Source organism: Diospyros lotus, chromosome 14 (assembly GCF_014633365.1).
Source record: "Diospyros lotus cultivar Yz01 chromosome 14, ASM1463336v1, whole genome shotgun sequence".
NCBI classification, from domain to species: domain Eukaryota; kingdom Viridiplantae; phylum Streptophyta; class Magnoliopsida; order Ericales; family Ebenaceae; genus Diospyros; species Diospyros lotus.
This window is the reverse complement of record NC_068351.1, coordinates 15,106,935-15,133,803: the sequence shown is the minus strand read 5'-3', so window position 1 is coordinate 15,133,803 and position 26,869 is coordinate 15,106,935. Positions and strand designations below refer to the sequence as shown.

General features: G+C 36.3%; 1 protein-coding gene across 2 annotated transcripts; it reads left to right on the top strand.

Moving 5' to 3' along the window:
• The first annotated feature begins 13,945 nt into the window (after positions 1–13,945).
• LOC127789926 (uncharacterized) lies at positions 13,946–26,613 on the top strand. Of its 2 annotated transcripts, XM_052319026.1 has the most exons (8): positions 13,950–14,114; positions 14,211–14,321; positions 14,433–14,468; positions 15,789–15,926; positions 19,812–19,898; positions 24,863–24,910; positions 25,028–25,104; positions 26,169–26,613. In XM_052319026.1, exons 2-8 carry the CDS (start codon positions 14,247–14,249, stop codon positions 26,311–26,313), a joined length of 606 nt encoding a protein of 201 aa, XP_052174986.1. In that variant the 5' UTR covers positions 13,950–14,114; positions 14,211–14,246; the 3' UTR covers positions 26,314–26,613. The 2 variants fall into 2 exon arrangements, with proteins under 2 accessions (XP_052174987.1, XP_052174986.1); XM_052319027.1 differs by lacking the exon at positions 19,812–19,898 and having other exon boundaries at positions 13,946–14,114.
• The last annotated feature ends 256 nt before the right edge of the window (positions 26,614–26,869 follow it).

The following is a 26,869-nucleotide window of genomic DNA, read 5'->3' as shown; positions in this document are numbered from 1 at the left end:
GATTAAGTTTTCTTCATTAATTGATATGAAATTTCGAGGCTAATTGAGATTTTTCGAAATGGTTAGGCAGCCAAAAGTTAACCTAATGCCTGGCCATTTTGAAATGGACTATGAAGTTTGGTTGCCCTAACATCTATTATCCTTGGCAGGTTGTTAACCGTCTTGTTTTACAGGTAGTAATATATTATATATGGGGGGAATGCAACAATTGTTGCTTTCAAGAGTAGGATCATTTTCGTGTCCCAATTAGTGCATCAAATCCAATGTGCTGTCTGGATACACTTGTCCACCATTTCATTCCCTTAGACCCTTCAGAGCTGAGCATTGCGACATGTTTGACAGCTTTCAGTTGGCCAAAATTCTACTACTCCATTATTTTGAACCGCTTAGTAACGCATCACAAATGTCAACTTTCATGTAAAGTAATGGTTTAATTCATGAATATGCTTTATGCACTCTAAGTTTTTATTTGGAGAGTTGCCAAATGTCTTCATCAAAAATATTAATATCTGCGCGAATGTACCATATAATGCTTAGGGATATTAATGAATTGACAAATCCAAAAATGTTCATGTCCTTCTTAGTATTTCTATGTGAATAACTGGGTGTTGACATTACAAATGTTAATATTCAAATCAAAAGTCTTCAAGTGCTTATGGAGATTTGTCAAATGAAGATTAGAAATTCGCTTTTCCAAGGGTAGCCATTTGAAGACCTTTCTGACAATTGTATATAGTTTTTTGTTTTGTATGGAGGAATATTCTTTATTTGCTAGTCTAGTCTTATTTTTATTTTTTTTCATTTTTGTTGTGATGCTTGGGGTATACTCTAGTGTAAAGCTGCAGACACTTTTTGGTTTACCTCTAGTGTGATGCTTTAAGAAGGTTTATGTAACGACTCATTCCCACCTACGAGCACTACCAATAAATATTTGACCAGATTACTCATACGTCAAACCAACAACTGAAGGGTTAGACTATGTTTCAATAGGAAACGCCCTAAATGGACATTAAGCTTTATCCTTCCATTCGCTCCACTCGAGGAATCGGTCCCAAAACATGAAAGGAAGTACATCGGAATGGGACCCGAAATCCGAGTGAGTTTCACCTTTCTTTAGCTCGTCTTACAATAAGCCAAAGGTGACCCAGGCATAAAACTAGCACATAAAAACTTCATTGAGTACTAAAAATTTATGGGAACATACTTTTTTGATCCTTACTTGATCCGAAACTCGGCTCAACCAAATAAATCCATATACATCAAACAATCTCACAATCACCTATCACACTATAATGATTACAACAACTAGATACATCTAGTGCTCAACAACATTTACATTCAATCACATGAATATATACTACATACAAACTTGGGCGACAACGCTAGTCACCACATCCTACTCCTAGCATCATCCCTGCTTTCATCTGGACATGTATCATCTACAACACGAGGTAAAACCTCATGAGTCAAATGACTTAGTAAGGGTGCAAATGAATGTAAACAAGATAATATATGAGATGCAATGACAAGTATGTATGCATGAATGGCGAGGCATCACTGCCTTTCGAACCCACCTGTTCAAGGCATTCACCTCCCAAATTACCCCTAGCATGCATCTAGTCTTTCCCATGGCTATAGGACTCCACTAGACCGCCTATAGAACATGCACAACACATAACTGCACACAACATGCATTCATCAATATTATCAAACATTTGCGAGGCCGCCACCCTTGGGGTCATCCCTTACTTGGCTCGAAGCCTCTCTACCATAAGCAAGAACGCCAGCCTGAACTTAGAGCTCTTCTAGGATTACCGTCTCCTTAGCCGAACCTAGGTGCAACCACGCAAAACCCAACACCATCAAAAACCAACCCGTCAACCAAACCCAACACCAACCAAGGGTTTATTCCAACCAACGGTTAATCTACCTTATCGCACATAATGCTATTAACTTGAAAAGAAATAATTTAATTTAATTTACCTTACCCGATCTAGAGGAGAAATTCGGTTAAACGCTCAAACCAACGTTGCCTCATGGGATGTCGTCTTGCGCTCAAAACCCCATTTTCGAGCCTCTGGCATACTCTTTGAGGCCTAAAATAATTTTTAGAATTTTCTACCATTTTTCTTTAATTTTCTAACATTTTCCCCATTTTTTTCTCCATCTTTTCCTATTTTCCATATTTCTTTATTTTCTATTTTCTTTATTTTTTCTTTTCTTCTCCACTTCTTCTTCTTTCTCGGTTCTTCTTCTCTATGAATGCCTGGGCGAACCAGCCACTGCCTACGCATAGCCTCGCCCACCCCTGGTCTCCGTCGCGCCTATCTCCGGCCAACACCACTAGCCACGCAATCACCGCCACCGGCTGATGCCTCTGCGGCCTCGGCCATGGCCTCTCACACCCAAGCCTGCGCGCACAGCGCCCCTGCTGCTACAATCGGCCGCAGCCACCTCCAGTTACCTCAGCTTCAGGCCGCAACTCTATAACCACCACCGGCCGTCATTCCTTGCTGCCACCATCAGCTGCCCAGCTCGCTGCCTTTCTTTCAGCTTCTATTACCGCTACTTTCAGCCATGGCCGATCGACATTCTTCAGTCGCCTTGTGCGCCACCACGCATCTCTGCCTCAACCACAATTGTCCGCCACTTCTAGCTCTGCTGCCTTCGGCTGCCTCGCTGCTGATGCGCTTCATCATTGACCACGACAGCTGTTGCCATGGTCGTTCAGCCCTCTATCTCGATCCCTCATCTCTCTCATTCTATCTCTTTCTCTTGCATATGCTCTCTTTAATTTCACAGCCACAATCCCAAGACAAAAAATCATATTTCAATTCAATTGAAATTTACTCTCAAAGCTTGGCCTCAATGCCTCACGCCCAAACACACACACACACACACACACACACACACATATATACATATATATACATATATATTTAATCCCCAACTCTCATTTATTACACTTGAGGGATGGATTAATTATAGATTAACCTCTCACAAAATTCCTTAATTCCACTTAAGGATTAAATAATTGCACTTGGACCCTCTAAGGACTTAATTAATTATCATCAAGCCACCCGAAATCTTCATTTCTTCAAAATTAATTACCTAGAATTACTCGATAAAGGCTAATTTCATCTCTACACCTGCATGGGACCTTTTCTCAGCCCAAAAATGCTTCAAGGTTGCCTCACTCACCAAACTGGACCACCCCTAGAGTCTCATTAGTTTCCCAAAGGTCCCCTACAACCATTCGGTTCAGGTAACCATTCGAATTTATACGGAAATTATTTACGGTCTAACTGTTTCTAGTGTCATTAGCCTCACCTCGAGACGTTAGCCAATCTTATGCCCTCTTCCCTGAACATCCAAGTCCCGGGGCATTCCCTGCCGTCGATTCGAAAATTTTTATTAATTAATTACTCGAAATCGACTTTCGGACTTCCCAAACCACTCGAGGTCCTTTCCAAATAACCGAAAATTATATGTTTTCCTTCACCATGTAATACTGGGTATTACAGTTTACCTCTCTAATGGTCTTACTTTTTTACTTAAACTCTTATGTCCAGTTTAGTTTATCAATGCGGGGAATTTGTGAGTGCACTGACTTTCACTTATCGAACCTAATTTAATTCATAACTCGTAATAAGGGGTCCAAACTTATGATTCATTCCAAAATACTAAGTTTTAAAGAGAAAAAAAAGGACTTTTTGAGCTTCTCAACTAAAAGTCTTTAGAATAAATTTTTAAGTCTCTACAACTTAAGATATGAACGTTAAAGTCATCTATTTTGTCAAAATAAGATAATGTGTTCTAATAAAAATCGAGTTCATATAATAGGTTTGGTATGTTTAACACACTTGATATCACTGAAATAAAACTTATACATGTTTCTAGTGTATCAGATAAAAATATGTATGGTAGGGGTGTTTAAAAAATCGGTGTACCGCGGAAACCAGCCAAACCAAACTAAACCGGTTGATTTTTTTTTTTTTTTTTTGCGGTCCAAAACGGTTTGGTGGTTGTACAAACCGCACGGTTTGTGGTTTGTGTAGTTAGCGGTTCGGTTTTGCCTAAGAAAATATAAAAAAATATATATTATTATAAAAATCACCCCAATAGCCCCTACAACACTTATTATTATAAAAATCACCCTATATTTTTATAATAATATATAACAAGTTTATATAACTATTATAATTACCAACAGATTATAATAGTTTATAATAATATATAGTTATTCTATCTAATATTTTTATAATATATTATATGTTGTCAATAGTTATTTTCAAACCGTGGTAAATCGCACCAAACCAGACCGCAAATGCGGTGCGGTTTGGTGTAATAGTTTGGCTGCACCCAAATCAGACCACATTCTGGTTTGATCAAAAAACCGTACTAGCGGTTTGGCTTGTTGAAAATGGTTCAGACTGGCCAAACCGTACCGTGCACACCCCTAATGTATGGTATCAATAAAACATTACATGCCACAAAAATAAATGAAGGTTCTAAAACCTAAGCTTCAAGAACTTAATTGTCCCTTTGAATCGCTTGCCTATCCTGGAACGTTTGAATATTTCAAAGGATAAACCTAAGTTAAAAAATGAACCTTCAAAGTAACCCCCCTATAAAATGTGTATATGAAAGAAAATACAAGTTTCTATACTCTAATGCCACTTGTAATCGTGTTGGCATGCTTCTAAGACTTTTCTCACCTGGCACCCTAAACACCTTTTGGAAGGTCCCCACCCATGTCATCTGGAGCCAAGTAGTGTAGAGCAAAATAACATGGCTATACACGATCAAGAATGCAAAAGAAAAACCGAACAAAGTACATTTTCAAAACTGATTTCTTACGTAACACAAAATGAAGTAAAAGTTTATGGGTGGGAGAACCTCATCTTTGGGAAGTTTATGGGTGGGACCTTTGGGTCTTTTTAGATAAGATTTTTCTTGTTCTTTCTATCCTCCCAACCTTTCTTTGGTCATCGTGATATTAAATTTCTTATTTCTTTCACTAATTTTTTCTCTTTGTTCCTTCTTTCTCTATTATTTTTTATTTTATCTCTTTTCTTATACTTATTTTCACTCCCTCAAGTGAGAGACCATCTCTCAATTTATAGAATCCTTAATTTTTTCGATAAGGAAAACAAATAATGTGAGGGATTTGTATTTTAATTTATTTTTGAAACCTTTATTTCTTAGGTTGCAAGGAGGCAACCTCTTGGTGTAAGGGGGCTACCCAAGGCAGCCCTTCCACTATCAGCAACATCAAGTTTCAAATCGAAGAGTACACAAATATCAAATTCTCATCACAAGCGGGGTCCACACATTGTTGTTAAAATCCCGATTTTACGCGTACGATTTTACGATTTTACGATTCGAAGACCCCCAAACGATTCAAATCCCATGTAAAATCTAATTTGGGATAAAATCCTATAAAATCTCGATTTTACATGTACGATTTTACGATTTTACGCTTCAGAGATCCCCAAACGATTTTACGATTCAAAGACCTCTATTGATTTAAGTTGTAATTTAGAGGATGCTTCCAACGTCTCAATGTCACATAGCATCTGACATTGGAACTTATGCAATGAATTGTTATATTTTGCCTCTAAATTGGAACTTGATTTAACATTGATTACATAAATTCCAATGTCACATAGCATCTAACATTAATTGCATAAGTTCCAATTTTCTTGATTTAAATTATAATTTTTACTTGATTTAACATTGATTGCATAAGTAAATCAAGACAAACAAGTAATTAATTAATGAACCACCCAACCCCAAATTGGAATATTACTTGATTTAATCAATGTTAAATCAAGAAAAATTTGTAATCTAAATCTAATGGAAGACATTGAAAGCATCCTCTAAAGAATTTTAAGCCATATTTTACTTCTAAATTACCTATATTTTGCCTCTAAATTGCCTATACCAACCTGTTAGTTTTTGAGCTATATTTGGGAAGTATCATTTTTTGAATTATAATAAGGAATAATCAAGTTATTAAATAATATTAATTCATTTTCTACAAAATTATATTATTATAAACATATATTTACAAAAATTAAAGGGTATTTTTAATTATCTCTAAAATCTTACGATTTTACGATTCGATTTTATGATCCGATTTTATGGAACCTTTGTCGGTCCCACTTAAAATCCCGATTTTAACAACCTTGGGTCCACAAAAACCTCCTTTAAACAAGAAGCAAATCACATCATAAAGTCAGTGAAATTGAGATCATTAAGACCTAAATGTTGTGCTCGGAATTTTCAATTTTTCAAGGTGGAATAGGTGGAAAGGAAGAGTGGGTTAGAAAGTGATAACATTTGGCAGAAAAGTAAGTCATTTTTTAGTTTGGTTATCAATGTTATTATATATATATATATATTAATTAATTGAGTAGAATCCTATTAAAATTAAATCTTATTTAGGACCTGTTTGTCTTTATTGTGAATTGTGTTGTCGTCTTATGAAAGTAGTGTTGATAAAAGTAATGTTAGGAAACCATGGTACTATTAGTTAATGTTAAAAGAAAATTAAAAATATTTAGTTAAACATTTATTGATGGACTATCTCTTTTATTTATGGAGCCACATTTACAACTTATTTTCAAGCAAAGTTAATTATCATGTGACACATGTTTCTTCTATTTGAGGGTGTCACATGTCATGCTCCATTCTCTATCGCTTAGAGGTGTTTTCCACACCCTCGATACTCTACTCCACAGTCTAGGAATTTAAGAGTGAATACCACCGAGGATCTCATCCAACAAATATAGAGGATGATCATGTCGAGAATCCCACTTATCAGTTGAAGGTTCAATTTATATAAATGATATAGTTCTAGCAGGCATATACATACACATTCTCTAATTTACATAGCATTTCAATATTCAAACTATCTCCTTCTCAAATACTAACTTGATCGTTGAATGTTATTCTAGAGGAACAAAAGCCCTACTTTTGCAAAAGGCATCCAGACCATTTTGATGAAGGTTCGATTTATATATATATATATATGTGTATATATTATAATTATTATATATATGTATAATATAATTATATATTAGGATAAAAGGCATCTAGACCCTTTTGGTGGAAATGTTTCTAAAAGTACTTATAGTTTTTTTTTTTTTTTTAGCAAAGGTACCATTCCATTAGTAGCTTCATTAAATTAACATAAATTGTTTTAGTTTAATATTAATTAAGGTAAAATAAATCCTAATTAAATCAAAATAAACCAAAAGAATAAAATTTTAATATTTTATTTTTTTAAAATGAACTTAGGCAGTTTGAAGAAATTAAAGAACTTTTGTCTAAATTTGTCAAATTAGCTAAAATATAATGGCTAAAGAACAAATTGAGGGCTTGTTTTGATCGCTTATAAACTGATATCTAATTTTTAAGCTATCCAACTTATTTGATTAAAAGAAATTATTTGATTAAAATGTTTGGTTTGTCATAAGAGCATTTAAACTAGCTTAAATGCTCTTACATCAGCGTTTTGCAAAAGTTGGTAGGGGATAGCTTTTGCAAAAAGCTACTACAAAATAAACTACGTTGACCAAGGATTTTACCATTTTACCCTCACACATTTTGCTAATTTCCAACCATGCCTTTCTTCTTCATCTTCTTCAACCTCTGCCTTTCTGCTTCCAGCCGCCAATCGCCCCACCATCGACCATCGCCATCGCCATCGCCTCCACTGTCCGGCCATCCTTCCCATCATTGTCCCCACCTCAATCGGTCCCCGTCTCCAGATCCACCGTCATCGTCGGCTGCTGCCTCCAGCCTCCATCGCCAGCGTCCGTCGCTTCCTCCTCTGTCGGTCGTCGTCTGTCATCTCTAGCCTCCATTACTCATCGGCCCCTGCTTGTGTTCGCCGCTTCCATCACCCGTGGCTACCTCTTTGGGTGTATATATGTATATGTATATATATATGTAACATATATAATTTAAGAATATATATTTAGCATATATATATTGTATTAGTATTTTTTTAAGAATTATATATAATTTTGATAAAATTTTATCATTACACATTACTTTATAATTTAATTTTATTAAAAATTATTATTTTTATATTTTTTATTTATATTATTAAATAATATGTCTATTTTTATTTTTTTTATCAAATTTTAATAACTTATCATGTCTTTCATACTAAACATATAACTATTAATTGATAATTTAAAAATATATTTATTCAAACATATTATCAGTTTAAACGTTATTTAACTTAAACGTTATAACCAGTTTAAATACTACCTAACTTAAAAGTTTCAAAAATAAAGCCTAGCCAACCTAACCTGGAAAGTTGAGAAAAAAATTAAAAATAAAAAAAATTGATTTATCATAAAAAAAAAAAACAACAATTTCATTGGAATTGGTTATCTCTAGCAAGCCTTCTTATTTTACTCCCTATTATATTATGAATAATTCACGGGGCTATTCTAATTTTGTCTCAAAAATTGTGTCTGCTCCAACAACACTCCTTATTTTTTTCTATTTGATTCCTTATTTTATTTCTTTATCAATAAACTTCAATTTTATTTATTTTACCTTACATATATGTTTAACTATTATAAAATTTTATTATTTATTTTGTAAGCCTTATTAATTATTATTTTTGAAAATTTAATATACAAAATAATCAAACATATATGTAGTATCCGAAATTTTGAAGATAAATAATAATTATTAGTTTCAACGTTTTAGAGTGATTGGTAGGGGTGTGCGCGGTGTGGTTTGGCCGGTTTAAACCATTTTCAGCACGGCAAACCGCTAGTGCAATTTGACGACCAAACCAGGTGCGCATGCGGTTTACCACGGTTTGAAAATAACCTATTTAACATACAACCTCCAACTTATTATAAATAACCTGTTTAACATACACTAGAGAAGTGCTATCAACTTGAGAAATACACACTATAGTACCCATTTTAGGCTACATTTTAGGTTGCACTTAGCCGAATCTCTTATCAACTTAAGAAGTTCTCATTGCTCACAAATCACAACCTATTTTAGACCCAATAACAACAAACAAACAAACACTAGACATTAATAAAAATACACTCACCTACCTATTGGAGAACCGATATTCGCTGCCAGATACATGGAACAATCCTTGTTGGTGAGATTGGCGAATTGCTTTAGCCCGAGCTTCGGCCCCAGCTATGTCTCATAGTCATAGCTGTTGGTCCTCTCCTCTGCCTCGATCTGTCGTAGTCGTCGGTCATCTCCTCTGCCTCGATTTGTCGCAGCCGGCGGTGGAACTGTGGGTGTGGGCTGCCGACGATAATCGGAAGACGAGGAGAAAGAGAAAGAAAAAGAGAAGACGTCGAGACGATGGAATGGAAGGGTGCAGCAACAGGGGCGATCGAATTGGGGGGAACTGGGGAAGGGTTGCGCGGGTGGGGAAGGGTGCACGGGTGTAGGAAGAGGCTATCGATTGTGATTAGGGTTGTGGGTGGGGGAGAGGGCTCTGTCAATTGCGATTAAGGATTAGGGTTTTGGGTGGGGGAGGGGGTTGCGCGAGGCTGGGCCGTTGGGTGCTTTTATAAAATATATTTTTTTAATTTTTTTTATTATTTTCTGGGCGGTTCGATTTAAAATCGAACCGCCTACTGTCCAAATCACAAACCGCGCGGTTTGGACAGCTTTCAAACCGTTTTCAACCGCCAAAAAAAAAAATCGACCGGTTTGGTTTGGTCTAGCCGGTTTCTGCGGTGCACCGATTTTTTTGAACACCTTTAGTGATTGGTGACTTATGAAATATTTATGAGTTAAAGAAATTTAAATGAGGATATTATATTTATTATATTTTTAAATAGGGAAGTGATCGAAAGTTTGTAGAATTCATAAGATTTAGATTATTAAGTGATTAAGATAAATAAAATATTATATCAATTAATATGTTTATATATAACATAAAATAATTAAATAATTAAATAAAGGAACTGAAAGCAATTCGGAAGGAGGTGCACTTAATTGTATGTATAAGTACATAATAAGGTAATATATAATATCAAGCATAAAATATATATTAATATATATAAGCATTATATATGGTGTGTGTGTGGGACGTGTGCCGCGTGCTGGTGGCTTGCACTATCTTCCTTTCTTTTCTTATTTTTTCAGCTTCTGTTTTTCTTATTTTTTTTATGCAAAATAGTCAATCAAAATGGGATAAAACTGTGTGTCTTGGTGGGGGCTTAAATGTGGTTGAAATTGGTTCAACAAATAAAGGTGCTGTGAGGTAATTAAATGGGATTTAATAGCTTAAATGATGGCCCATTGGGGTTGGGGAAAAGCTTAATGGCCAAGGCACTCTAAGGAGTATAAATTGAGATGAAAATTTGCTAAGAAATAGCTTGGAGAAGAGGGAGGCTACGAGCAGCAAAGGAAGGAAGGAAAAGTTAGGGAAAACTATACCGTGCGTGTATCAGAGAGCCTGAAGCCATGTCGTGGGCCATTGGAAGATCGTTCATTTGGTAAAAGTGGCGGTTAAGGTAAGCTCCTAACATTCTCCTCGTGTTTCTTATTTTCCGTGAAAATCTCCATGGTTTTTCGTATTTTACTCCTTCCTTCATCGTGACCCGGTTCCATGCATCAATAATAATAATCCGCGTGATAACCACCCTATGACTTATATTTTATTAATGAGTTTACTATTAATGAATGAGCTAAGCAATGATGTCTTGGAGTCTTTTATGTCGATCGTCACGAAGTTTCGTATCGCTTTGCTTTCTTTGGGAATGATGTCGAATCCATTGAGACTAGGTTCTTAAAAAATGGATGTGGTTAAGATTATGGGGTTATGTTAATAATTTATTATAAATGTAGAAATGGTTTCATGTGTATGAGAAGTGATGAGAATGTGGATGACATAATGGTGTCTGTGTTATCATTGATTAAATGTGTGAAATGATAAGCTTAAGTGATTGAGTTTAATGTTGTCTATGGGTGTCTAAGAGTATGGGATACAAAGCCACTGTCTGTCAACCGTGGGTCGTGACAGTTGATGGCTAGATGTATGGGTGCTAATCATCAGCTGTTACGACAAGCGTTAGACGGGCTAGAAGAGCTGGTACTGCCAGATTCCCACCTTGGCTTGTGCATATCATGATGTGTGTGCTACAGGGGGCCGGGGTGCATTCATTTGATGACATGCTTTGAGTGTGATGGGATGTGTGAGCATTTGCATGACCCAGTTGGTGTAAGAGCCGACTTGGGTACTCTAGGTGAGCCGGTGCATTTAGAGCATATCGCATGCGTGAATTCCTATGTGGGCATAGCATGGCCTGATACTTAGTTTATGGGGGCCTTAACATCACGTTTATGCTGCAGATGTCATTGCATTTCTTATGTGTTGTATTGCACGGTGAGGAAAGTGATTTTGATAATGGCACGAACCCGATAGGTTAGCTGGGGAGTGCAAGGCTATGATGATGGCACGAACCCGGTGGATTAGCCGGGGAATGCGGGTTCCGAACTTAAGGGTGAATGGTCTCATGCTATACACATGTTATGAATGTTAAGAAAGGCTGACCAAGGTCAGGAAAATGCGGGTCTTTATGGATAAGGATATGGTAACCTATGTTAGGCTGCAACAAGTTTGTATATGGAACTTGGGTGCCAATGTGTGGCTTATGTGGGCCCCAAAGACCTTTATGTGCAGTTAACTTTATGTTATGCATATAGAAGTAAGGCACGTATAGATCATGAAATGGCATAGTTGCATTGGCATGAATTGCATGGGGGGTCATGGGAAGAGTCATATTTTTAACTTATAACCTTTCTTTTATGAGCTTGCTGAGTCTCGCGACTAATCTTTGTTTTCCATCATTCCAGATAAGAGAGTGGTCCAAGGGATCAGTTACTTTTGTCGGGGTTGGACTCAGTTCATTGAGCCATGATAGCAAATGTAGAGCTCTTCCGATATTAGATCCTGGGTGCCATCTGTTTGGTCAGAGTAATGCTTTTATGCTTTTGAGGTAGGTGCAGGTTATGTAAGCCCAGGTGAACCCAAATGGTGAATGGTTATGTAAGGATGATTATAAAATATTATATGATTAAAAAGTTATGATTTAGATAAAGGTTATGTATGAGTTTTAGGGGTGTTTTTGTTCTATATTACTCAAGTGATGACGCTATCATGAACTCTCTATGCTAGCGAGAGCTTCGGGAGGTGGGCCTTTACAATATACATATACAAAATAAATAATCAAATATACAAATTAATAAGATACACATAATCAAATAATTAAATACATAATTCAATAACTAAATAAATAATATACAAGATCAATCATATAATACAAAAAAAAAAAGTATAAAATATACAAAATATTAAAAACCACGAGAAGACGCTGAAGCAAAATATCACAGACCACCGTTGAAGAAGACTCGCCGAGGGAAGACGTCGCCGCTGCTCGTTGCTGCTGCTGTTCGGCCGGATCTGCTGCTGTTCGTGGCCGCCGTCGCCGATCTGGTGTGTGTCGCCAGATCTACTGCTGCCGCCGCTGCCCTGCAACTCGTCTTCACCAGAGCCGGTCCTGGGTTTTTGGAGGCCCTGGGCAAATTTGTTAAGTGTGCCCCATTATACAAATGAAATAAAAAAAATAAAAATTATTAATTAATTAATTTTATTAAAATTATAAGAATTTACAAAAAATAATTTGGGACCTCATTAAAATCTTATTTAGAGAAAATCTAATAGGATAAAATCTCAAATGAAGGAAAAAGAATACCTTGCATTGTAAATATTGTATTAAAAAATGAAAACAACATATTTGAGTCTACATACTTCCTCTCAAATCTCCGTAAGCATTTCTTAATTTGATCAATCTTCCTTTCATCTAGGGTTGTCAAAAAATATTCAAAAACTGGTAAACTGGACCAAACCGGACCGAACCATGCCTTTTGAATTGGTTATATGGTTCAATAGTTAAGTTATGGTTTTAAAAAATTAAGAACCAATATATTTAGTTTAGTTATTAATTTTTTTTTTCAAACCATGGTTCGAACCAAACCGAAACCGATATTATACTTATATATATTATAATTTTTTGAGTATATATATATATACATATGTATAAATAGTATCACTTCTTAAGAAACTAGCGAGATTCATTAACTCTTTTATTTCTAACATTTTATGCGCTATTGCTATACTAAATGGTCGATGTAATCTCATTTGATGAGATAGTATATGAATTATTTTGTTCTATTTTTACTTCAAAACTTGAAGCATTAATGAAGTTATGGGTTTATTTTAATTAACAAATTTGTTTGTAATTTAATATTTTACAAAAATATTTAGAAGTTAAATGTTGATTGGATAGAACCAAAATCAAAGTTATTTAGAAGTTAATATTTTGTAAAAATATTTAAAATATTTAGAAGTTAAATGTTGACGGATTGGTCGTGGCTTGGTTTTATATATGTAATGGTTTGCTTATGGTTCTTATTTTTTCGGAACTTTTAAAAATGATTCGGTTACTAGATTCTTATAGAATCGGACCAATCCGAACCATAGATATCCTTACTTTTATCCTCCACAATTAATCGAAGTAAAAACAATCATCACATATACCAACAAAATAAAAATAGCAATGAAATCTTCTTTTGACAGGGTACAAGTGGCAGCTTCTTTTGTTAATTTTTTTTAATTTTTTATACACATATATGCATAAATTTAAAAAAAAAAAATTGTGCCCCCTCACTTATGGGCCCTGAGCTGTGGCCCTGGTAGCCCTGGCCCAGGGCCGGCCCTGGTCTTCACTCTTCCTGTGTCTGGTTCTCTCTTCCCGCCTCGAGCAGTTGGGGGGCGAGGGAGAGATAGCGAGAAAATTCAATCGTCAACATTGACGAGGCATTTTAAGGTTGTCAAAAATTTAGCGAGCAAAAATAGAGATAACGAGCTCTGCTTGCTGGAGCTCATTTTCTGCAACATTCTCGCCACAAATAGCTTTGGCGAGCTGAAAATAGCACTGCTGGAGATAGCCAGCATGTAAACTATGCAGACTCCGCGGTGATCGCACCTTATAAAAGGTTTTATAGCCGTCTAGTTGGCCCACGACCGACCGACTCAGGTTTGATGAGTGGTTTTGCTTTGTTGCGTTTGGATTCTTGCAAACGCATTCATGTATCTGTTAATTTTGTGATGTTTCAACGATGCTTAATTGCAGCGGAGGCGGATTGTTGGACTCCAAGCGCCGCTGAGAATGCCGGAAGATTACGCCGCAGACCACCCCTTGTTTGGCGGTGCAATTTCCAGTACATTTCCCCTTAGGTTTCAGGTTATTCTGTTTACTTTCTTTTCTTTGCATATACTAGGGTAGGGTTCCGTAACACTTTGCCGCAAGTGCAAAGGCGTTGATTGGGAAAAAAAAATGTGTTCTCGGTTGCAGGATGTCAGCAACATTCGACAAGTTCCTGATCATCAGGTTTGCGATTCATTCTCTTATTTTAATCTATGTTTGTTTTTCTATAGTTCCCTTTTAAAGGGTCCGTCTAATTCAATAGGGTGTTGGTTGGTTTGAGATATCAAAGGAAATTGGTTTTAGCGCTGTCTTTAACTGGTGTCTTGCTTCCTACCTGTGGCTGTTCTTAGTTTCATTACCACTTCTCTGTTATGTCTGGAAGTAAGATTTCTCAAGGGAAAGGAAAATAAAATGCGCACACTTTGGTTTTGTTATGGATTAGAGTGGTGGCACGTAGGATGCATATGCGCAAGTGATTGAAAATAGGGAAAAACTAGAATTTACTCCTGATTGTGGGGCTTGACTTCAAAAACACTAAATTCAATAACATACGTAATTTGCTAACTATCTGAGAACTACAACATTCACAAGGGTTCTTCCCTGCAACTGAAAAGAAAATATAGCAAGTAGTAACCCTTTTCACAGGCCAAAATACACCATGGATTTTGATGTTAAAGTGAAAAAGAGAGAAGTTTGAACAAAGTAGAACGAATGAATTAGCATAAAAACTCTGCATGTAGGTAGATAGTGAACTAAAGCAGACTAATTGGCCGCTTAATCAAATAAATGAATACATTTAAGTTCATTGGCCACTCAATCAAATAAATGAATACATTTAAGTTCATTGGCTGCTCAATCAAATAAACGAATACATTTAAGTTTTAGAGTGAACACTACAAATACATAAGTTTTGGGCGGATAATGAAATACAAAATTGAGCCTAATTACAATTCTGATAGAAATAGCTACTTTTTTTCTTTTGTATACTGAATGATGTTAATATTATTATATTATTATGGATTTGTGACCAGTAAGTGGCATTTTCTTATATTTTGTATATTATCATCATTATTAAATGAATGATTTCTTGGTATTAGACTGGTGGTATTTTTTCCAATATTTTCAACAAATATATAAAACATTATGCTTTGGCTGTATCCCTACTGTATTTGTATTCCTATTCCAATTTTTTTGATTAATTAAAGATAGTAGTGGTTAGTGAAGCAATGACCTATCCTAAGGTTAAATCTATATATATAATAACATTGATAACCAAACTAAAAAATGATTTACTATTCTGCCAAATGTTATCATTTTCTTCCCATTTATCTAACCCTACCAAGGCAATAAAGAAATTCAATTCTCCCCCCGCCCCAGGAAAAAAAAAAAAAAACTTCCTTTCCTTCTATTTCCCCTTGAAAAGTTGAAAATTCCAAGCACATTTGGGTCTTAATTGATGTCAATTTGACTGACTTTATGATGTAATTTGCTTCTTGTTTGAAGGAGGTTTTTGTGGACCCGGCTCGTGATGAGAGCTTGATATTTGAACTCTTGGATTTGAAACTTGATGTTGCTGATACTGGAAGTGCCACCTGGTTTCTTCAAGACCTTGCCACTGAACAAGAAGCTGAAGGAACTATGGTATATTCACAAATTTTATTTCCTTTTTTTGGGGTGGGGGGAGATGGGATGGGGGTGGTATATTTGCTGAATGTGGACTCTAAATAAGGTAGTAGTTCTTTATTGAAATCATGATTATGTTATTTAATTGTTAGAGGAGATATGCTTGGCATTACTGTATCATACACAGTTCTAGCTAAAACAAAATTAGGTATGCATTAAGGATTACAGTCATAAAAGTGGTGCAAAACTATCTTTAGAGTGTATTTAAACCAAGTTAAATCTAATTTTGTTTTGAAAATTGGGTTGGAGGGCATATGCTCAAATAGATATATTAAATGAACTTGAGAGATTTCTGTTGAATATTTTTTGTAGTTTTTGGATAGAAAGAAAAACTTCTCTCACTTTTCCATTTAATCAGACATACATATATATAGAGATTACAACGGAGAAACCGCCCATATGGAGTTGGTTAAGGAAGGGAAAAACTGAGTCGGTTAAGGGAAAAAAACTGTCACCTAGGGATAAAATTAACTATACACTTAAATACAAAGTTGTAATCACATGATTTTCTGCATGCCCTCTCAAGTTGGACTGTAAATATTAGGGAAGTCCAACTTGGATCTTCACATCTTCAAACTGAGTCTTTAGTAGATCCTTTCCACCTTCAATTTTTCTTCATGAAGTGCCTGTTTATTTAGGTCATTTTGAACATGTTGAGTTGCTGTCAATATCTAGTTAGACGACTAAGATATTGGGTAATTGAGAGGTTTACTCGACGACAATGCCTCTGTTGTGTCCTTAATATCGAAATATGTTCCTTTGCAGCATCTCAGATTTCTTGTGCCATCTTGTCGATGATGAAATTTACTTCGATTTGATGTGCCTCTAGAGTCGGAATACTTCTCCTTTATGGCATTCTCTTGTGCCATCTTATGGAGGATGGAATTTACTTTGACTTCCTATCCCTTCACTAAAATGCATAGCTTTTAAAAGGATAAGTTACAACCCTTACACAACTTTTACAGGCTCAGCTAGAACCTTAGTTTTTACAGGATAAATTGAAACCTCAACTTTTAAAGATTAAGTTGGAACCTCCATTGTTCAAGGCTAAGTTGGAACCTTCACTTTTACAAAGCAACAACCTTACATACCTTTTCATGGGACAAGGCAGAACCCTTCTTTGTAGCCTTCAAAAACCATGATAATGCATTGGCCCTTGGCATGATCATGTCTAACTCTTTTGAACCCCAAGTAGTACATTATCCCAATTCTATATAGCATTCCTTTTTTGTGCTTGATATTCCATGATTTGGAAATCTTCATCCTCCTCCTCTCCTCTCGGGGCTTCCTTGTTCTCCTCCTCTATATTGTATGACTGTAAGATCCCCTTAACGGAAATAGCGAGGCTTCTTATATGAAGTTTTCGCGCCAAGGATGGGTCAAGGGAATGTCGGAAACATTGAGGGGGTTGGTTAGATTAGAGTCTTGAGATCTCCTAAAGGATGATTAGTCCTTGATTTGATGTCTCTTCTTTTTGCGGGACTGGACAGCATCAACCATGACAATTTCCTTGAGATCGACGTCAAGAGTGTAGTGAGTGGGCATGATGTGGTTGTAATTGACGAGTTTGATGAATGCCTTGAGGTGAGACTTCTTGGCTCTTCTTGGTTGAGTCCTTGCGAATCGCCCTCTTAGGGTACTTGGCAATATCAACAAATGCCTTAACGTGAGACTTCTTGGCTCGTCTTGGCTGAGTCCTTGCGCATCACCACCCTCTTAGTGTATTTGGTGATGTTGGCAAATGTCCTGATGTGAGACTTCTTGGCCGTCTTCTTCACCTTCTCTGGTGTGAGCAACCGTCTTTCTTCTTTGTTAGGACGACTGTTGCGACTCTCCTCCTGTGACCAACCACCAACATCTACCATCTTCGATGTCGAAGTGCGATACTATGCTACGCCCTTTCATCTTCTTTGGCGATGGTGATTTCGTCTTCTCTATCAATCTCTATTTTGCAACGCTTTGCTTTCTCCGACGCAACTTCGTGACTATGGTTGGTTATCCTTACGATGGTAATGATTATGATTGTGGTTAAGGGTGACAGTGACTATTGCGATTGTGGCTACGGCGATGGTGGGCAAGGATGAAGGAGATGGGCATTGGCTGATGGCAATGTTTTCTCTTAGGAAATAACTTCACCATCTTCGTCGCTCGCTCTCTCTTTCTCTCTCTCTCTCTCCTTCTGAACTCTTTGTCTCATTGCTCTATACCATGTAGTTTTTGGATAGAAGAAAACTTCTCTCACTTTTCCATTTGATCGGATATACATATAGATAGAGATTACAAGGGAGAAACTGTCCATATAAAGTTGGTTAAGGAAAGAAAAACTGTCACCTAGGGATAAAATTAATTGTGCATTTAAATACAAAATTGTAATCATGTGATTTTCTACATTTTTTGAATTAATTTTTCTAACATCCTTTGGAATTAATGTTAAAGGATTTGATTTTTACATTGGATGTTGGCTACCTATTGGGACTAAGGTGTTGTATTTTGTTGTATCTAATTCCTTGCTTGGTTGTCAAAAGTTGTCCGAATGAATTGTTCTTTCATGAACATTTTGGGTTTCCTACCAGCTGGGTTTTTGGAAATCTGGACTGGAGGTACTTCAGTTCTCATCTATAGTATATGGGAGAGTTTGAGGCACATCAATTTTTGGTCACTGCATTTGATAAGAGGGTCTTAAAGGAGATTGATTTGGTTATCTAGGGGAAGACAAAGCATTGAAGGTGTCAATTGTGGAAGACAAATTCTACTTAGAGTTGCTTTCATTAATGGGTATTTGGATTAAGGTTTTATGCCTTGTGATTGTCTATTATAATGTTTGGCTAGTGATTGTTGATGGAATGTCGATGAGGATTCATGTCGATATGATGGCACTTGGAATTCTTATTAATTTGGATGAGTTGTGGCACCTCCAATTACAAGTATTGTAATTATGACTTCAAGATTTGTGTGTTTGGTATATAATTGTGGTTCATCATTAATATCTTCTTTCTTTCTTCATTGACATAATTCTTCATTAGTTGCAAATTTTGTAATATTGCAACCACCAACCTTTCTAAAGGGAGCACTAATGAGTTTCAAGTTAAGCTTTGGCACTTCACATGGAATTTTTTCTTGTTAGAAAGTCATCATGGTGGTTACTCAACATAACATGACAGGTTGATAATGTCAAAAGTGGCACTAAAGATTCAAATTTCATGGGAGTAGTTCCAATTTGTGATCATCGATGTTATTATATTTATAGGGAGAACTCGTTTAGGTCACCTTGGGTTTGAAGTTGTCCTTATTTTGTTTGGACAAGTCTTCTCAATCAAGTATCTTGATTATATTTCTAATTTACTTAAACACTTCCATAACCTAAAGGGAAAAATTGACAATTGTGTAAGTTTAGGCCATATCTTGTAAAAATTCTTAATTGCTTCAGTCTCTAACTTCCCCCATTTCTTTTTTATTCTTGTTCAAATGCTTTATTTAAATTTCTTGACAAAATTATTTCAAATCTATCTAAGTTCTTTAGGAAGAAATGACAGATCCAAATTTGCAAATCTGGTTAGGATATCAGATCAACGTCTTGTCTGCCTTTGTTTCACCTTGTTTGTTCTCATGAAGGAAAAAAATGTCCATTTTTAACAACTAAAGTATTCACTTTACCACATTACTGATGTGCTTGTTGGTGATTTTAATTTCTTTGTTCCTTTGTTTTTTACTTGTTTATTCTTAGTTTTCCAAACAGTTAATATACATAGGTTAACAACACACATTATGCACATAATCTTTCCAGTTGGTGAATATAATCCATGCTTGTTTATCTCTAGCAATTCATTGAATTGGTGATTTCAGCTAATTGAGCAGTCTGGAGTCATTGAGGCTGATGGGTTGTGTTTCAGAAATATCCCTGCGGTTATTACATCTGCAGTTGGCCAGATGGTAAGTAACATGCAACTCCAATGTATGAAAGTTGCTTTTGATTTTGTCTCGTTGTAGATTAAAGAAGTCACAAAGAGATTTCCTTTAGAGAGGTCTTAGCAATTTTATCTGTCTTTCGCTATTGGGACAAGGTTTTATCATCATCAGTGGCTCTTGGGGGTTGGGGAATCAGAAAGCTTAAGATTTCAACATATCTTTGTCTGGTATGTGATTTTGAGGTCTGCCAACAAAGAAGACAACCTTTGGGGAAAGGTTATTGTAGTTAAGTATGGTCCTCTATAGGACCCTGAATCAGGTAGGCTTGTGAATTGGTGTTGTGAGATTGTGGAGCTATTTCTTTTATTCTGCAAGTTTTGAGGTGGGGTCTGGTTCTAGGGTTAAATTCTAAAAAGATAGATGGTGTGGTAGAAAGGTTTTCTTTGACCTCTTTGAATTGGCCAATTATAAAGATTTGATAGTTAGGGTTTCACCCATTCTTTTGCTTGTCTAGTACTGTGTTTCTCTTAGCACGGATGTTGTTTTCAGGATTGGAAACCGATTATTTGATTATGTGGTTGTTTGCTAGGGAAATATGGTTTTGGCATCCTTATGGGAGAAGATTTTTCCCTGTTTGCTTGTTTCTTGAATCATTATATGTTGAAAGGATAACAGACCTATCCTGAACAAAAGGCTTTGTGGAGAATGAGGGCTACCCCTAGTGTCATCCCCTTTTTTTTTTTTTTTTCTTTGACTAACACTCTCGGATCCATTTTGACTATAGTGCTATTTGTGTAAGATGACTCTTGAATTAGTTGAGCATTTGTGCCTTTTGCTTTATGTTGATTGTCCAATTGGGAGCTGGAGTCAGGCCTGGAACACTGCTTTTCTGGTGTCATGTGGTATATGTAGCATGAGTGGAACACGAAGTTTTGATGTTGGTGTGAGAAGATCTGTTTTGTCTGACCTTTCCTTTTTCCTGCTATTATCTTGTTGTTCTTGTTGTTGTTATCTACTTGTTTTGGTTGAGAGAAGATCCTTCTTTTTCACTTGATTCCTTCATTTAATTCATAGGTGATATTCACTTTTATGTATGCTATTCATGTACAGTGTTCCCCCCTTTTTGGTGGTTCTTTTGGTTATATACTTGTGGGGGAAAAGAGAGAGAGAGAGAGATCCCTTGGGTGGCTCTGAAAATGTTGCATATCTTTTATTATTGTTGCTGATATATTGAAATACTTGATTGCCTATTACTACTGTGCAAGAGCATTTAAGTGGACTTGGAATATGAAAAACTTCTTTATGGGTTCATCGTAAGCATACTTGTGATAACAGATGCTTGAGAAACTCCTCATTCTTTAGTCTTTGCTTGAGAGTCCTAGCTCACAGGGAAATTACTTATTATGTGGAAGACTGATGGTTGAAAACTAGAGGAGGGGAAGGTGCTTCAAAGAATTAGATTTGTGAAGGATGTGATCACAGTAACACCTTAATCCATAATCTATCGAGATGTTTTAAAAAAAAGGAAGTTAATCTGCAGGCCTTTACCTGTTTATAACAAACATGATATACAGTCAATGGATTTAGATTGCATAGATTTAACGAAGTTTTGAGTGGATTGAAAATAATTCTTTATTTTAAACCTTAAATACATATAGAGAACCTCATCTATTTTGCAGGGACTTTGGGCCTATATAAAACAAAAAATAATGCAAATCCCATGTTACAGTGACTTTGGCAGGATTGATTTGGCTGTATTAGCATGTTTCTCTGTATTACCAGCCAAACATAGCAGGCTTTGATTGAAACAAACCATATAGCTTCCCTGCCACCAGAACATAGTATCTCTGCTATCTTTAGAGCATTACTGGTGACGAAACCTCTTGGAGTTCAACAGTAAGATTTGATCGAACCAAAGGACTGAATTAGGTTGAATAGTTTGTGTGAAGTAGAATAAAATAAACATATCTGCATATTTGGAAAGTAGAATTGGAAGAAGAAATATGGGAGCTCAAAACTCATAAATTCATTTTTGGCATGATCTCATCATCTCTATGTGTCGTTTATGTTGGTAATATCCTGTGAGGTAAAGCAACGTAGGCAGAGTTAAAAGATGCATTTGGACCATTCTTGATTATTGCAAAGAAGCTCCACAACTCAAACTCGTGACTTTCCAGTCACAAAGGATTAACATTAACATTACTATCGACACTTGCCCTGTCCTCGTGATAATAAATGATATTTTTTTGTAGTCAAGAAGCCAATGGATAAGATGATTTTTGATGGGAGATATGGTTTTAATTTTCTGATTTGTTCTAATTTTGATTTAGAATTCAGACAGCCTTCTATTTTAGTATGACTTGTTATTTTCTAGTAAGATTTGATTAGATTTTATTCTTAGTTGATTTGTCTTTAGCCTATAAGTAGGCCTTATGGATGTAATCGGTATCATTCATTGATTGGTTGACAATGGACATTTCTTCCTGCTGAATTCTTTTCTTGTTTTCTTCTTATTCTTCTTCTCTTCTTCCCCTCTTAGCCCAACTTTCTGCAATCCCTCTTTGCTGTCCCGCCTCAACTTGGTATCATAGCAAACGCTGATCCACAGCTTCCATCAATCTCAAAACAATCATCGTTACCGCAACCAGAAGACTTTCACCAACAAAGCAAAACAAAGAAACAAATTTCATCAACGGCAACTCGAAATTTTCTGCAGTAGCAGATTCATTAACACGCAACAACCACCATCCAGGAAAATCACAGCCATCATCATGTGCAGCTTCTTAAGCCTCACTTAAGTCAGAACCTTAACCTTAGTGACTAATCTGCCACAGGATTTCAGCATCCTACCAACCAAGAATGATGTATGCGCAGGGAGTTCCAAGAGAAGCTGGAGATAGGGCCCTTCACTGTCAAGACCCTAGCCCTAACTTGATGTTTCCTTTGAGGATAGAATTGAAATTGAGGGAGAAAACTAACAAAAATGTGGGAGAACAGACAGAAATGAAGGGAAATCTATTAAAACCGAGTACTAATATGACCCAAGAATCACTCAATATTCTCACCGAAAACAATCACAACACAAGGATAAAACAGAAAGTAAATAATCAACAGAATTAAAAGAGAAAACAGAAATGCAAACCACATCACAGTGCACGCTAATTTACCCTGGTTCATGCCATAAAAATGGCACTACATCCAGCACTCCAAGAAGAGAACAATCCACTAAGAACTTAGGAAATCAGTACAAGAATCCCTCACCCGCGTTCTCTTATCTCTCGAATACAGTCCTCACATGAAGACTCCAAGAACTATTCTATCACAACTCTCTCTCTTCTCACTGTACTCGAACACAAGAGAATGAAATGAAAAATATGATTGATGATCTAATCTAGCCTCCGCACCCTTCTATTTATAAACTAGAGAGGTGGATCTTTCTACTAGTAACTGCTTCTAAATCACCTCCACTACCTCCCCACTACATTTCTGGTACTTGTCCCTAGAACATAACTGTAAATAACAAACTAAATAAAGATATAACAACTGAAATAAAAAGTAACTTTCTAATTCTAGGGGTTGTGACATTCTCTCCCCCTTAAAAGATTTCTTGTCCCCAAGAAATCTCAGCATCTGACCTCACTTTTTCGTCCAATCCCTACTTTTGTCATTTGATTCATCTTTCTTAGATTGTAGGGTGCAGAATCCTTGACTTTCATGTAGTAATCACGCCAATTAGTTTTAGAAGTGAGTATTCCAGCAGAAACCATCTCTGCCAAAACTAGCACCAGAAACTGGTCTACACCATTTGAAATGACAACATGATTGTCATATTGTTCAAGATCAAAAATGTTCAAAACAACAATAAGATATTCTCCTGCTAGAATTATCTTAACCTGTTTGATGCCTGCTTTAACCAAACCTATGGACTCCTCAACCTTTTTCGGAGCCAAAGGTAAAAGAAACAATATTCCTAGAACCTTCTTTTTCAGAATCGTTCCTCCCAAGATTCCATTCCTGGACATTAGCCGGTCCTTCAGACACTGCTTCCTCTATCAATCCATCAAACAGTTTCTCATTGTTTTCCTACAACCTCTCAATAGTCATATCATGATTTATTAGCTATTCCTTGGATTTCTTGGCTACTGCAACATAATTCTTTTCAACACTATTTGTTTTAGGAATTGATTGAGCCAATTTCTCATTGCAAAAAACTGGATCAATTTCAATTCCAAAAGAATCATTTGTCTCTTTCTCAATCTCAAGAACTTCTCTGTTAACATCTTTCATTCCTGATGGATGATTGATTCTCTGAATCAAGCATCTCATGATCTGAACTTTCGAGAAAGTTATCTTGAGCATCTCCTTCTGAAACTTCTCTTTTTAAGGAATTGGAATATTGCTTAGAAAATAATTCCACTAGAATACTAACCCAATACCTTTTGGCCATTATGATCATGAGTTCGTTCAGCTTTTTATTGAATTCTTCCTTGAATACTTTCTCCAGTGACAGCATTTTCTCAGGTTTGGGGGGGCACCAAAAATCCATGCTGCTGTGTGTCGGAGTCATAAAATAATTTCTCCTATACGTAGGCCTTTTGGACGTTATCAGTGGGACAGCTTGATTTCGAATGACAATGGAGATTTCTTCCTGCTGAATTCTTTCCCTGTCCCAGGCAACTTCTTCTTCTTCTCTTTTCCCCCTCTTTCCCACCTTTTTGCAATCTCTCTTTGCTGTTCCACATCAACTTTCTGGAATGAGGATGTTGAAGGGGGCAATTGGAGAAGGACAGAGGAATTGCTCCCAGGTAATTGTGTCATGGTCTATGATGACAAAATACTGCTGCTGGATTGTGTAATGACCCCTGGCTTGGACTAATGCATGTACATGAATCACCAGACCTCTCTCTTGTTTTGTGACTGACTATAGTCCCTATGATGACCCCTAACTCACTGTTTTGTTTCTAACTTCCATTTCTACTCACGCTTAGGCCATCTCTAAGGGGCGCCAAGGAAGGGAAGCTCAAAATATAGTTAGGGTAAGTTTGTGGTTTGCTTCTTCTCTTCTGTTTCATTATTTTTTTAAATTATTATCATTAGTAAGTTTCTCTTTTCTCCTCACAGCTGGTTATTTATTTGAGTATTGATTTCTGTAGGTATATTTGGCAAATTTGCGACTTAAGGAGGTTGGCACTGATGTCTTAATCACAGCATACGAACCCGTTGTGATAAAGTATGAGTCAACAATAAGTAGTTTGGCTTTTATCTACTTGTCTTTTTATTTAACAGATATTCACTGAGACACTACAGCAATTCTTTCTTTCTTCATAGTAATTAAGTCTTAAATTTTGGCATGAATATTCACGGTCACTGATTTCTAAATGCACATAAGAAAATCATCCTTAAAGATTTCTAAATTCACTGATTTCTACAACAATAAGTATATTTGTTGCACATGTAAGCATTCTATTGTGGAAGAACTCTTATGCAAATGGAAGGAGCAAATATGGCAGATCTTTAAGCTTGTAGCTTGCTCTGCCATGTATGTCTGAAATCATAAGAGTTCTGAAAGATGTCATTGATATTTATGATCTGTGAGCAACTTAAGAAGCAAGTACTTTTGAACCAGATGGTGGGGTGACCCCAACATATTTTAGCGCACATACTGATCTACCTGGATCTCTTGTTAAGACAGAAAACAAGTGCTGCTAGTTCTTTTTAAGAACATTTGAGGTCCATATCCCCTGTTTTTGCAGCTGCACTGACGTGACCTTTTGACAAACTGCTTGGGTGTCATTGTTTAAGGTTATCCCGTGTGTTTATTTAAATTTTGGGGAGGACAACATGAAATATTTTTTTTCTTCCTAACTTGTCCTTCTGGGCTAGGTGTGGTAGGAAGATAATGAATACGAGTCCTCCACCAGTTTCCATAAGGAAAAAAATATCAGTGTAGAGATAGGCGGTTATTTGTTATAGAAATACACAATTTTTGTACAAAAAACCTCCTATGAAATTTTGCAACAGTTGTACTTATATAATTAGGATCCATATTGATTATTCATTTCTAATGTATGGACATTAATGAGCCATTTTGTTTATGAGAATTCAATATAAAGAACTTTGGTTGTATAGCATTGCCCATGACCACGGGTGAAATATCAGCAAGAATGGATAAATTCCTTAGCTTGCATATGTTTTATCAAGCCGCAGTCTAACCAACCAAAAGGGTTAGTTTATTATCAACCATGAAATATCAACCCCTAATTTTTTTTTTACTATTTTGTTGTTTGGTTACAGCCCTTTGAGCGAAACTGCTAGCACAGTTGGTGCCGGTCTGGCTGTGCCAGCCATACAGTCTGGATGCATGCCGATGTCTGAGGTTTTTAAACTTGCGCTTTCTAGCTTCAAGGTGAATGACTGGAGCCTTTTTGGTGCTGCTTGACAAGTTTTAAATGGCACACTATGAACGGGGATAACTACTTTCAGTCTTGATCCAGTGTAAAATCGGCCGTTTGAATCCTTGTTTTCATATCATTTACATGTTAATTAGCTTTGTGCTCAGAGCTACTATTTAATGTAACACTCTGTGGATTGAAGGCTTCGTTTGTTTAGTTTTAGCTTTAGGGAACAAATGTGGAAAATGTGAGATGGAAAGGGACAAGGTGATCTATTGGCATATTGTCTTATGTACCAATTGCTCTGCTCAGTATCAGTTCAAACTTTCACCTGAGCTTAAAACTTTTATGTAGTTGTGTCAAGTAACAGTAAGGTTGTGATTAGATAATCATGGTTCAAATCGTGAAAATAATTTTTTTTTTTTTTTTTTTGCAAGATAGAAATAAAGTTGCTTAAAAATTATCAATTCTTTGTCGATCCTCGCAAAACTGGTAACTTTATGCACTCATGATGCCCGTTAATTATTATGAAACTAAGCTATACTTAGATGGAAGATGATTTTCCCACAATGTATCAGTTTCCTTCTTAAATAGCTTGCCAAC

Bases quoted from the DNA above. Each gene is read 5' to 3' on its own strand.
- LOC127789926 (XM_052319026.1), top strand. From the start codon at position 14,247: ATGCCGGAAGATTACGCCGCAGACCACCCCTTGTTTGGCGGTGCAATT. The intron at 14,322-14,432 runs GTTATTCTGTTT...TCTCGGTTGCAG, and splicing joins CATTTCCCCTTAGGTTTCAG to GATGTCAGCAACATTCGACA. The intron at 24,911-25,027 runs GTAAGTTTGTGG...TGATTTCTGTAG, and splicing joins AAGCTCAAAATATAGTTAGG to GTATATTTGGCAAATTTGCG.